The following is a 14,686-nucleotide window of genomic DNA, read 5'->3' on the forward strand; positions in this document are numbered from 1 at the left end:
TTTTTTGGTAACTTAAAAGGGCACCAGAAATTTTAATTTCCGTTAGAATGAGCCCTCTTACGAAATTCTAGCACCACTGGGTCGATACGATCACCCCTGGAAAAAAAGAAAACAAAGAAAACAAATTTGTAGATAGGAGCTTGAAACTTCTGCAGTACGGTTCTCTGATACGTTGAATGCGATGGTCTGATTTTTGTTAAGATTCTATCACTTTTAGGGGGTGCTTTCCCCTATTTTCCAAAATAGGGCAATTTTCTCAGGCTCGTAACTTTTGATGAGTAAGACTAAATGTGATTAAACTTATATATTTAAAATTATCATAAAAATCCGATTCTTTTGATGTATCTATTAGTATCAAAATTCCGTTTTTTAGAGTTTCGTTTACTATTGAGCCGGATCGCTCTTTACTACAGTTCGTTACCACAAATTCTTTGATTTAAAAACTTTTTGTGTTTAATTACTAAAAGAGAACTTTCTGAAATTGTTCGTTTCATCAATTTTTTTCTCCATTGAAGTCACGGGTAAACTTGACATCACTGAATCTAAAGTCTCTTGGGTACTTGTATGATATACCCCCAACCTAAAACTCTTCATCTAAGTAGAACCTGTTTTTCTGACGCTCAGTCCTAATGAAATATACCTAAGTATGATAGAAATATAATACTTTAAAAATAAATTTTGGCTATATATTTGTACATTAGGGGGGGGGGGGTAAAGTATAGCAGATCTGCATGCCTAATATGTTGGGTACAATTATTCTTCATATTACGTGCTAAGAATTGTTTTCTAACTTCACACTGTCTAAATACTTTACCGCCCCACCTCCGAATGCGCAAATACATAGCCCAAATGATATATTTTCCATCTATTCTGTCACTTCTCTTGGTCTTGTCTCACGCTAAGCTAAAAGAACTGACGAAAAAAACCGGCTCTGCAAAGCGTCAATGAATGAACATCTTGAGTGGCCCGGGCTATATCATACAAGTATCGTCGCTTGTCTTATGATAACAGCAAAATCAATGGTGGTCGTTTGATTTCTAATCAACGGATCTTTAGTTAGAAATCAGATACTAATTTCTATGTTTTACGTAAGTATTTTTTATTAAACTCTACTCAAACAACTAGTCTCGATGATCGTATTTGTTGACAAATGGGAGGAAGCTTTCCCTTTTAATCTGATCTGAAGTATTTCGACATGATTTATTCTACTTTTTCTTGAAAGTCAACTTGCTGATAAATTTCGTATCGTTGGATTTATCAAGGAAGCACCCGCTTTCAGAAATCACATATAACAGCTGGCACGTGCCAAGCATGGCGGAAGTGTGCCAAGCGTCATGAAAACTGTGCCAAGCGTGGCGGAAACTATGTCAAGCATGGTGGAAACTGGGCCAAGCGTGGCAGAACTGTGCGACACACTTGGCGTTATGCACCAAAAAAAAACAGAAAATGGGCGCCCCCCGGAATTTACAGTAGTTTTTCGCCAAATAGAAGTTCGGTCAAAAATTGTTATTTGACACTTTTTTTGAAAAAGATATCTGCAACCCCCCTACTAAAGAAAATATGATGGGTGGACTAGTTTAACCAGCGTTCTTTGTCTAAATCTAATTCAAAGTTTCTTTTTTCCAAAATGCGTTATAGCTCATTTTCTAAAATGAAAAAATTCATGGGAAGATTTTTTGCAATTAAATTCTGTCCGTCGTCCTATATATTTCAATCACCCTATTTCTTTAATTTTATTCATATATCTAATTTAGGTCTCTAAATGTTTCTGAATTTCTGGGATTCAGGGATTTTTCCCAGAATAAGTTATATCACATTTTGTTAAAATAGTTGTTATTTTGAAAATTTTCCATTAAGGTTGTCGTTTTCTTATCTTGAAGGCTCGATAAAAGCCTTTCATGTCCGAAAAAGCTTTTCTTCAATAACAACCCAAAATCCAAAATGCATCTTTCAGTTTTTGCCCAACTCTAAATGTCCAACATGTCAACAATTAGATTACCATCTACTGGTAGATGGTAGATGGCTGAGCTCAATCTACAGTGCAGCAGTAACATTTCTCAAATTTCCAGTCCATTTTGGGGCTCCCTTTATCCATTTCTAAGAATAATAGTATTTTAGCCTCTTTATGCCAAATTGTAGCCAAAATTGTTGTTCATTTGAAGACGGCCAAATCACATAAATTTCAGAAAGTCTTTCCCCTTTTTTATTTTATTATTTTTACTATTATTTTATTATTATTTTATTACTTTATTTTTATTATTATTTCTTATTAAAATTGTTATTTATTTATTTATTATTAAAAAAGTTATTTCATTTATTTTATTATTATTTTATTAAAGTCTTTGTCCTTTATTATAGTGCAGCAGTAACATTTCTCAAAATTTCCAGTCCCTTTTGGGGCTGTCTTTATCCTTTTCTAAGAATAATATTATTTTAACCTCTTTATGCCAAATTGCAGCCAAAACTGCTGCCCATTTGAAGACGGCCAAATTACATTAATTTCAGAAATTCTTTGCACTTTTTGTATTTTATATTATTTTTATTATTTTATTATTATAATATTATTTTATTATTGTTTTTTTATTAAAGTTATTATTTATTTATACCTCTTTATGCCAATAAAGGGTATAAATAAATAAATTATTTTATTTATTTTATTATTATTTTATTAAAGTCTTTGCCTTTTATTATAGTGCAGCAGTAACATTTCTCAAAATTTCCAGTCCCTTTTGGGGCTGTCTTTATCCCTTTCTAAGAATAATATTATTTTAACCTATTTATGCCAAATTGCAGCCAAAACTGCTGTCTATTTGAAGACGGCCAACTTACATAAATTTCAGAAAGTCTTTGCCCTTTATTATTGTAGTATATAAATAAAAACTGTTGCTGATGTCGAGAATATCCTAACCAACCGTAAGCCAAGACTATAACCAGCTTCAGTATTGAAAAGGGAAAAATTTACTAGTGAAATCATGACAACGATGAATTAGGCAGTGTTGTCGAAAAAATAAGTCAAGTATTAATACAGTACTTAAAAGAACTCTTAATTTTAGTCTTAAAAATTTCAATCTTTTGGGAGCAAGAAAAATATGATTTTAGTTTTAGTATACGGGTTTTAGCATAATTTTAGATAATTTTTTCTTATGAAATTATTTTAATTCTATTATTTTACTATTTTTAGTCTTTGGAAATTTTTTCGTCATTCTCACGTGTGATCCTCCTACTGTATGCAAAATATCACTAAGATATTTCCTAATTTTAGAACACCGCTATCCAAACATTAAATCTTAAATACTAATTCAACATTGGTAAAGTGTTCTAAACCTCCCCCCCCCTACATTTGAAAATGGTAAAAAAAACCTAGCGAGGGGGAGGTAATTTTGTTTAGCCGTTTTACACTCAATATACTCCCCTCTCAAATTTTTTTAAGTCTTTGGGATTCTTGAGGGAAGGGGCACGAATACTCGCATCCTCTTCCTCCCCTCGTATTAAAGCCACTGGTACATATCCCACAAGTTTCAAAATTACTTTCAATGCTCACCTCTGACGATGGATTGCTTAACTTATTAATTACAAATCGGTGGTTGATTTTGGAACAAAAAAGTTCAAAGATGTAAAAAAGTGTAAAACAAGAAAAAAGTAAAAGAGAGAGAGAGAGGGAGAGAGAGAGAGAGAGAGAGAGGGAGAGAGAGAGAGAGAGAGAGAGAGAGAGAGAGAGAGAGAGAGAGAGAGAGAGAGAGAGAGTCCTTAGTGCACTTTTCTTAGTTCTACGGACCAATTCTATGCAAAACTGGCATTAATTTGCTCGGAAAGAATAAATAACATTTCTCAAATAAAACGATTCCTAAAATTGTTGTTGGACGTTTGGGGACAGAACCCATTCTAGTTTGAACAACTGTGTAAATTTAAAAGGTCATTAATATACGACCTCAGTCAATATCTAATTCAGTAGAACCTGGAGTTTCCTGCTTTTTCTTCAATTTATGTGAAGATATCTAAAGGTCTATTCCCCTACTTTTATTAGTAAATTTATCGATGTAAAAGTGGATACAAGAGATGACTCTCGATAATTTTTCCTTTTGTTAAACACAGCATAGCATTTGCATAAAGAAACATAAATATCTAGTAAATTAAAAGGAATGAGATAGTATTTAAAATGTAAAACTGTTCATTTTAAATGCTAGTCTGGTTCGTTGTGCTGAAAAAGAAAAATAAGAAAGCCGAATTGCGCATACGAAGCCTTGATCATGCTGACTTTTATACCTCACTGTATATATATATATATATATATATATATATATATATATATATATATATATATATATATATATATATATATATATATATATATATATATGTATATATATATATATATATATATATATATATATATATATATATATATATATATATATATATATACATACATATAGGAGGGGATTCAGGTTTGAACCCCCCTGAAATTTCTTGCCTTCTCGTAAAAATATACCAAGAATACACGTAAAAAAAATTTTTTAATGCGTTTTTATAGTTTTTCTGACCCGCCAGCCCCCCTCCAAAGAATTGGAGGGTGTTTCTCAAAAATGCACATAAATACACTTTTGAAAGGTCTCTATCTAGAAGTGTCTAGATTTAATCTAAGCTGAAATTTAGGAAGGATAACTACCTTTCAGGAAATTATTACGGTGATATTTGGAAAAAACGGAGAAAAACATAGTAAGAATAGTTTTTGTAAGAGGATGAAATAAAAATTCGAGCTATCGGAAGCGGCACACAACCCATTCTGAACTGCTTCAGCCAAGGCTGTATACATGGAGGGAGTTAGGGTGTTTGAGTCTCTCTCCAAAATGTTGTCCGACGTAACATAAATGAATAAAAACGTAACAAAAATGTATATAAACAAATTTTTGAGGCATTTCTAAGGTTTTTTCAGTAGCACCCCCCCCCCCAGAAAAATTCTGGACACGGCCCTAGCCACGCCTGGTGGCAATCAATACATTTTGCTAGACTAACACAGAGAATATCAAACAACACAGGGGAGCTTTCACCACAGAAGCGAGGCTGTGCGGGGCGATGTAAACAAACTAAACAAGTTGTTAAATTTGAAAAAAAAAACACACAGAAGAGAAAGGCAGACACAGAGAAAGAGAGAAGAAGAATAGATAGGTAAGTGTTACAACAGAACATCAGAAGTTATGGAAGTTAGAAATAGTGGCCTACTCTTTCCCAGTGGTGCTAATTACTGAAAATGCTAGGGGGATTTCTTAAATTCTAGAGCGTGGCAGCTATGTTTTTCTCAATTTTTTCAGTGATATTGCCAAAACAGTTTTGTTTTCAATGATAATATCTAAAAAAGTATTTTTTGAAGTTTAGGGAGGCGAACCCCCCACTCTCCTTAGTGGAGTCATTTCTCTTTCCTAGCATAGCATAATAGTACTAAGGATTAATTACCTCGAACAAAACTTTCGCACCATCTTTTAAGTGAGCCCATGAAAATTTTTCAAAACGTTGAATTTCATAGGCACATCTAGGATCGCTATCATCTATAAGATCTTCGCAAGGTGGAAAGGAGACGCTGACAAAATCACCAGACTCGGAAACGGTGCTTGGTTTCCAGGCAAAATACACAATGGACTGGCCCGATGAATTCCTGGTCTTGCTCGTGAGGAAGTGCTCAATGGCTCGCTCTATTACATCGCTGTCAAACCAAGCTACTTTTACCAGCAAATGCATCTCTACGATTTGTCTCTTGAGAAAATATGTATAATCTAGAAAATAGACCTCATCAATGCTTGTGAGAATTATGAGACGGAATAATTGATTTAATAAGAATATTAATTTTTATGTTCCACGCACATCCTTGAAGACAAAATTGGAGGATACAAGAGTTATGGATGGCTAAACGAATATATAATATGATGAAGATAAGGCTAGTTATACTTAATAAGATATACAATTTTCAGGATAGTTCCAGTTTCTCCTCTCAACAACTTCGTATGTACTTAAATAATTGATTATGTTGGTAATATTGGTTATTATGTGGGAGGGAGATAAAAAAAAACTTTGGATTTTGTATTGGTCGGACAGGGGGAAGAATACTTTTTGCCTGTGCTGACAAAAAAGTGTGCCCTGCATTTTTTTTGTGCCTATTGTCTGATACGCTCTTTGACTAGCTAAGCAATAAACTGTGCGAAATATTTATTATTTTCTCGATCTTCAGATCCACAGGGGAAGAAACACCAAAGAGCGATTCACAATGAGATATGGTGTTCAACCATACATCTTAAAAAATTTGGAAAAATTGGGGGTTCTATTTTTAATGAAAAATAGCCTAATAGGCAGTTATGCAGTTTTTAGTAGTAGCTGGTGCCAAATAAAAAAAGGTGCTTGTATCATAAACCCCCTACCGCTCAAGTTGTTCATTCATTGACGCATTATAGAACCGGTTTTTTCGTTAGTTTCATTCAGCTTAGCGTGAGACAAGACAAAGATAAGTGACGGAATAGATGGAAAATATATGATTTGGGCACAGCTTAGATACCAATATACAGTTATGAAAACTCGATTTATTTTTTGGACACAGTGCGCGGTAGCGATGCTAGCGGCTGGAGACAGGAAACCGGTATCGGTATCTAATTGGTAACAGGAAATTGGTATTGGTATCTAAGCTGTGTTTGCAACAAAACAAAATTGCGTTCCCGGCTAAGGTGTTGTAGTATGATCTACGCGTCGGAGCACGGGCTTGGAGGAGGTGCCAAGTTAAGAGCTCTGTACCAAAAGCTTCTCATGGGTAAGATAGGAGTTTTCATAACTGTATTGGTATCTAAGCTGTGGATTTGGGCTATATATTCGCACATTAGGGGGTGGGGTGGGAGTAAAGTATTTGCACAATGTGAAGTTAGAAAACAATTCTTATTTTGGGAAACAGTTGGAGTGGAAAAAGGTAATATGCAGAATAATTTACCTTATACATTAGGCATTCAGAACCGCTGTACTTTACCCCCACCCCCCTAATGTGAAAATATATGGCCCAAATTTGTTTCTAAAGTATTATATTTTCATCTTACTTTGGTATATTTCATTAGGATTGAGCATCAGAGAACATATTAGAAGAATGTTAGGTAGAGGGTATATCATACAAGTACCAAAAAAATATATAAGTGCGTGAAGAACCCTGAAAAACATATGCAAAAAATAAATAAAATCAATTTCAGTTTCAGAAAGCGTAGCTTTCCATTGAAGGTATATTCTTCTTAAACAGATTGTTCATGTTTGAATTTTTACAGAGGAAAAACGTTTTGCTTCAATTTGCTTAAAACTAATATTTTTAAATGCACGAAGGTTAATCACTGAACACAAATCTTTAGTTTTCACTAAATTTAGTTTTCGGGAAAATTCCAGAGAACCTTTTTTTTCGAGGGGAGGGGAAACTTTGAGATAGTTGAGGCACTGATTCAGATGTTTCTTTCTGGTGTCATGACCTCGATAGTATTGAAATGTAGTTGAGAATGATACTGGTATTTCAGGCCTCAGTTTTATAGAAGAAAAGAGCCATTACTATTAAAATAAAACACCTGGAAATTATTCAACACTTTCAGAATCGGTCCCCTCACAAACCAATAATAATAGTGTGAATAATAGTTTGTGAGTAATAGTTGTGAATAATAGTTTTATTTATGTTGTATTATTCATGTTGTTAATTTTGTATTGCTCGTGTTGTATTTTTCATTTATATTTGAGTTATAGTTTCACTCAAGCTGATATAGGTTTAATTTGTCTTCTAAAGAAAATTATAAAGTTTGGGAATTATTAGCCAAGTCACAATCTACACGCTTTGAATACAGCTCATGGCCTGTAGGCAACGTCATATCTAGCTTTTTTTTTAAGGGGAGGGGGTTTACAAGGAAACTTCAGAAAACGCGACAAAAATTTCTGTATACGTATTTTTGTTACTTTTTACGAGTTGGAAAGAAAAATTCGCACGAGTTTCAACATAGGCAACATCCCCCAGGCGCACAGGCCTAAGGGCCATAGTATCTTTGACGTCCTATGTTCTTATAAAACTGAAAAATACTAGCATCAAATGCAGTGAGTGTGTTCTCAGTCAAACAGTTCGTGGTAACGAACTTTAAGTAAGGAGCGACCCGGCTCAATCGTACCTGAAACTATAAAAGACCGAATTTTGATACCAATAGATACATTTGATACATCAAAGGATCGGATTTTTTCATAATTTCAAATAGTATAAGTTTCAACAAGTTTAGTCTTACTCATCGAAACTTACGAGCGTGAAAAAATTTGTCCTATTTTCATAAAAAGGGGATGCTAAAAGTCATAGAATCTGAATGAAGATCATACCATCAGATTCAGCGTATCAGAGAGTCCTACAGTAGAGGTTTCAAGCTCCTATCTGCAAAAATGTAGAATTTTGTATTTTTTGCTAGAAGAATGATCACATATGCGTGTTTATTTTTTTTTCCCCAGGGGTGATCGTCTTGACCCAGTGGTTTTAGAAATTCACGAGAAGGCTCACCCGAAAAGAAATTAAAAGTTCTATTGCTCTTTTTAATTGACCGAAAAAATTGGAAGGCATCTAGGTCTCCACCTATCCTCATTTTTTCCACAACTCGTCCTACCCAAATTTTTAGATAGCTATTTTGTTCAGTATAGTCGAAAAATCTGATAACTATATCTTTGGGGATGACATAATCCTCCATAGTCCCCGGGGGAAGTGCTACAAGTTGTGAACTTTGCACATTGTTTACGTATAGTATTGGTTATTGAGGAGTATATAGACATTTTCAGGGGGATTTTTTCTTGTGGTGGGGGGGGGGGTCGAGGGTTTACGAAATTACGCTAATTTTTGACAAAAACAGTCGGTAAAAATGACCAGTCAGTCGGTAAAATCTCTTGCTCCCCTCCCTCCCAAAACATTTTGGCTAGTAACGACTCTGAGTACTGTGCTAATTCAAAAGAGGGTGTGTTACATAACATAAATTTTAAAGGGAAGCTAAAGAACTAAAATATTTTTGTTTATTTTTAAATTGTATTAAGGACAGGTTGTATACGCAAGGAATATTTTTGGGCGATTCGAAATGCATAAGAATATAATAGGTTTTAAAAAAGAATTATTTTTTTTAGAACAAAATAAAAAGGAAGGAGGCAAACTAAATCAGTCGATAGAACTTCTCTAGTTTGTCAGTACATGCTGTAAATCCAATTTTTATGAAAATAACATTTGGCGCTGTTTGAACCGCTATATCTGATATTCACTTCCACAAAAATACGAATGTTTTTTCTTATCTTCAGTTTCATTGAGTAATAGCGGAAAGAGAGGCACTTCTCAATCTTTCAGCAGTAATTAGCCTGAGAGTGGGATTATAAACTGGGCAAGAGCATTTGAGACGCTTTTAGTACATAGCAATCTGTCTCCACGGAGGAACTGGGCTCTTATGTTAAATCAAGATATGTGTATCACCTTATTATTCTAAAAATATTTCTTGGAAGTTCGGAAAGTCTATGGAGCACCTGTGTACAACGATACAAACCTATTGTTTCCTATTAATCTTATAGCACCAAGGACATAAAAATACGAGTGTGTTTTATCCCCCCCCTCCCGACCCATTTAGGTCATCATACATGACAACTGCAGTTTTTTCATATTTTTCTTTTGTTCTTTGAAAATTATGAAGATTTTAGGGCAGAACCACATTTTCATCAATGTTGTCACGCTGAACCGTGAACTTAAATAAGAAAGCTAACTCTTTTCATCCGTAAAATTCAAATAGTAACAATCTGTTGATTCCACTAGGCTACAAAATCGTCAAGGAAAAGCTAATTCTTCTTAAGATTTTTGGTGCTATGTTTTTAGGTTATTTTTTCCGATAATTCCCTCATATTTTTTTTTAATTATTTTTTTTTTGCTACGACTAAAACTGCATACCTGCCTATCGAGGTCTTTTTAGAACAAAGATTGAATTTCTGATTTTTAACTTCTTTTTTTTGTACGAAGTACATAATTATTTAATATACAAGATTGTGTAAATTACTTCTTAATTAGTTCAAACCATCAATTATTTTTTTACATTCCTTGGAATTTGAAGGATATAAAGAGTCAGTTTCCTTTTTGTTTTGTTCTTTTGCTTATCTTGAAGTTAGATTGCATGTCATATAAAATTAAAAGTCTAATTCCTATGCAGAAATAACTGTTCATTGTGGATGGAAGGAATAACTTATATTTGGCGATAAAATACAAGTCTATCAAATCACAAAATAAATAAAAAGTAGGCACAAAGACATCGGGCAAAAACGCTGAAAACACTTTTAGCAATTTTGACAATTAGGACATTAGTATTGCCTTTCGACACTGTCCATTTCGGCAATTGTCCAATTGCCAATTGACTATTTTCAAATCATAAAAAAAAACCAAAGACCGAAAAACTAAAAAAAATTATAAACTCCGAGAGCCGGAGAATCTATCAAGAATCTATCCTGTTTTGTCCAGGGAAAGAAAAATTTGAAGTAGCCAATCGGTACTTTAGATTATTCTTATGTCTGAATTAAAATTGACTTGTATTCAAGGTTACTACTACCAAAAGAAAGCATTTTTAGACAGTTCCAGAACATCATCCATCAAATCTTTGATATATTTTGATTCTGAAATGGCCCAAAAAGTATTTAGACAGTATCGAAAATATATATATATAAAAATACTTTCAAACTTCAAAAATACTTTTCAAATAAGTACTACAATAACTTTGGTGCAGTCCTGATAATGATTAAATAAAAAAACAAGTTTTTTTAAATGAAAGTAAGGAGCGACATTAAAACTTAAAACGAACAGAAATTACTCCGTATATGAAAGGGGCTTTTCCTCCTCGACACCCCGCTCCTTACGCTAAAGTTTTTTATTGTTTTAAAAAGTAGAGTTGCGAGAAAGAATCAAACTTTAGCGCAAGGAGCGGGGTGTCGAGGAGGAAAAGCCCCTTTCATAAACGGAGTAATTTCTGTTCGTTTTAAGTTTTAATGTCGCTCCTTACTTTCATTTAAAAAAACTTGTTTTTTTATTTAATTTCTGAAAGTTTTTGAATTTATGCATGTCTGATTTTGGCTCTCCGTACATAAATTATAAAAATGAAATTTGCATATTAATTCTTTTTTTGGCTAAATGGCTTTCTCTTAGTTTTGATAAGACGATTTTGAGAAATAAGGGGTGGGGAAGGAGGTCTAGTTGCCCTCCAATTTTTCGGTTACTTAAAAAGGCAACTAGATCTTTTATTTTTAACGAACGTTTTTATTAGTAAAAAAAAATACGTAACTTAAGAATTAACTTACGTAACAAACTTTTATATTCTTATATTTTTGATTATATATATGAGGGGGTTGGTCCCCTCGTTAATACCTCGCTCTTCACACTAAATCTTGTTTTATCCCAATTCTTTAAGAATGACCGCTGAATCAGAAAGGCCGTAGAATAAATAGTTGAAATTATTAAAAAAAATTTAGCATAAAGAGCGAAGTATTTATCTCCTCCTAAATACCTCACTCTTTATGCTAGAGTATTTTTAGAACCCCTCATATGCGTAATAATCTCTGTTCGTTTTAAGTTTTAATGCTTCTCCTTACTTTCAATTGAAAAAACTTTTTCATGTTTACATTTTCATTGTTTCTTTTTATAGTAATGCTAGAAAGTCCTGCGCCCTTTTCATTGAATTTCTCTTCCCCCATGAAATATTCCTCCAAGGAAAGATCCTCCCATATAGCCCCCTCCCCTGAACCCCACACCCAAACCAAAAAAAAACCCTGATAACGTCGGTACACTTCCCAGTAACCATTACTGTATGTAAACATTGGTCAAAGTTTGTAACTTGCAGCCCCTCCCCCAGGGACTGTGGGGGGTAAGTCATCCCCAAAGACATAGTTATTATGGTTTTCGACTATGCGGAACAAAATGGGTATCTCAAAATTTTGATCCGTTGACTTTGGGGAAGAAATGAGCGTGGGAGGGGGCCTAGGTGCCCTCCAATTTTTTTGGTCACTTAAAAAGGGCACTAGAACTTTTCATTTCCGTTAGAATGAGCCCTTTTGCAACACTCTAGGACCACTTGGTCGATACGATGACCCCTGGGAAAAAAAAAAAAAAAAAAAAAAAAAAAAAAAAAAAAAAAAAAATAAACACGCACCCGTGATTTGTCTTCTGGCAAAAAATACGAAATTCCACATTTTTGTAGATTGGACCTTGAAATTTTTTCTATAGGGTTTTCTGATACGCTGAATGCGATGGTGTAATTTTCGTTAAGATCCTATGACTTTTAGGGGGTGTTACCCCCTATTTTCCAAAATAAGGCAAATTTTCTCAGGCTCGTAACTTTTGATGACAAAGACTAAATTTGATGAAACTTATATATTTAAAATCAGCATAAAAATCCGATTCTTTTGATATATCTTTTAGCATCGAAATTCCGTTTTTTAGAGTTTCGTTTACTATTGAGCCGGGTCGCTCCTTACTACAGTTCGTTACCACGAACTGTTTGATTTGGGAACGTGTTTTTATCCTCATATTTGAACTTCTTTCCTATTTGTGAACTCATATATAGTTATTTGTCCAAGAAAAACACAAATTTTCCTAGAGAAAGAGTTCAATTACTTAAGGGCATCCTAGCTTAAGGGGAGTTATTGCGGAAAGCTATGACTTAACGGCAAAGCAAATGCTAGTCACGCATATGAATGGAAAGTGGAGCGGATATATCAAACTATAAGACTGGCTTATAAGATCGTGAGAAATATCAGAAAATCCATCTGAAAATACACTTTTTGGAAAACTAAGAAAGCTTCCTGACTTAAGGGCATCCTAACTTAAGGAAACAATCGTGGAAAGCTAAGCATCAACGCCAAAACAGTTGCTAGTCACAGATAATGAACGGGAAGTGAAGCTGGCATATCAGACCATAGATATGGCTTATGAGAGCATAAGAACTATCACATAAACTGTCTGAAAATAAGATTTTGAAAAACTAAGCAGTTTTCAATTGCTATCATCAACCTAACAGTGGTTTAAAATCGGCAATCTAGGCCTATCATATAGGTTTAAGTGATTCTCACACTACGGACGTTATTTTTCATGCTAAGTGGTTTATTTCCGTTTTTACCTTACGCAAAGTTATAATCAAACAAGTCTTTTCACACTACGTTAGTGTAAAGATTAATTAAACCGTCATAGCCATCGCCTAAAATAATCACAGCTATCTCCAGCCAGCAATTTAAAACTAAAAATGTGGAATGGCGGTGGAGATTCACGCTCTGATCAAGCGAGAAAGGCCTTATAAGAAAACAGTATTAATTTGCTTTCAAAATTGAGCAATTTTTCATCCAGAGACTCGATTTTGTTGTTGCTGTATTGAGTTTTCCACAACGCAACAAAAGCTTACGTAACTGAAAATTATAAACAGAGATGGAATCTACTTAATGCTCCCCACGTTATAAATCAAAATCATGACGTTATACATCTTGACGATCATGATCTTCTCACTCACTATAGAACCTCACTGTTTATTATTTTTCTAGACCACTTCATCTCGGAGCTGAAACGATGCTTTGAGTTAAGCCAGAATCAGTTGTCTCATCTCAGCATTCTTGTCCCTGAGAAGATTGTATCAGTTGATCCCATAACCATGAAGTTGGAGTCTCTGCTTGAGTCATATGGCGTTATTCTTCCCGAGCCAAACTGCTTGAAGCAAGAGGTTGAGTTTTTTTGCTACAAATTGGAAAAATTTCTTATCACAGAAACACCTTCTTGTGCTATATCTTCTCTTCGCGGATGCGACTCCACCTTTTTTCCAAATATTTTTCTTCTATTGTCGTCCTTACTACGCTGCCTGTCAGTACTACTACTCCGGAAAGAAACTACTCTACACTTAGAAGGTTAAAAAGCTGGTTAAGAGATTCAACAGGACAAGAAAGGTGGAGTAGTTTAGCTCTGCTTGTCATCCATAGAGACATTTATGTCTGTCGAGAAAAAGTCATAGACGCATCTGCAGGGAAGAAAAATCGTTGTTTAGATTTCGTTTTGTAGGTAGTTAGTTTACATGACAGCAACTCTTGGTCGGCACTGTAGATTTATTATGTACATAAAAAGTAAATACTTAGTTTGCTGATGCACAACTGTAAAAAAAAAGTTTTTGTAAACCCCCCTACCCCCAAACAAGAATCCTGGGCACAGCCCTGTCCAGAAAGAATGATTATATATAAAAAAAAAAAATGTATCAAGTGATGTATTCACTTTCTTCTTAGCTAAATAATATAAAAAAGTGTAAATATACCAAAATTTTGAATTCAGATTTGTAAAAACAAATTCTTGTTTCTGACTGGTGAAGATCATATATTTCATGGTGTGTAGATTATATTATTGAATAATAATGTGAGATGCAACCATTTTAACCTGAATTGGCATTAATCATAGTATCTGAATTATGATTCACCAGGAATATGAAAATTTTATTCATTTCATAGACTTATTGATTTGAAAAATAAAACATATGGATTGACAGTTTGTTTTAGTTTCATGATCAGGGGCGTCATCTCCTATGAAGCAGCAGGAGGAATCAACTGCTCCTCCCAGACCTCAGTTCGACCTCCTTCCCTCCAGACCCCAGATTGCCCCCCCCCCCTAGCTGAAATTTCGTTTCTA

At 34.2% G+C, this 14,686-nt stretch overlaps 1 protein-coding gene across 3 annotated transcripts in view; it reads right to left on the reverse strand.

The window, feature by feature from the left end:
- LOC136042185 (uncharacterized) overlaps positions 1–14,686 on the reverse strand; it is a 440,431-nt gene that overhangs the window by 156,937 nt on the left and 268,808 nt on the right. For all 3 annotated transcript variants that reach the window (XM_065727116.1, XM_065727115.1, XM_065727117.1), the window contains one exon: positions 5,452–5,768. In XM_065727116.1, coding sequence (XP_065583188.1) covers positions 5,452–5,768 — 317 coding nt within the window. The remainder of the gene's footprint in view (positions 1–5,451; positions 5,769–14,686) is intronic.

Source organism: Artemia franciscana, unplaced genomic scaffold (assembly GCF_032884065.1).
Source record: "Artemia franciscana unplaced genomic scaffold, ASM3288406v1 PGA_scaffold_74, whole genome shotgun sequence".
Classification (NCBI taxonomy): domain Eukaryota; kingdom Metazoa; phylum Arthropoda; class Branchiopoda; order Anostraca; family Artemiidae; genus Artemia; species Artemia franciscana.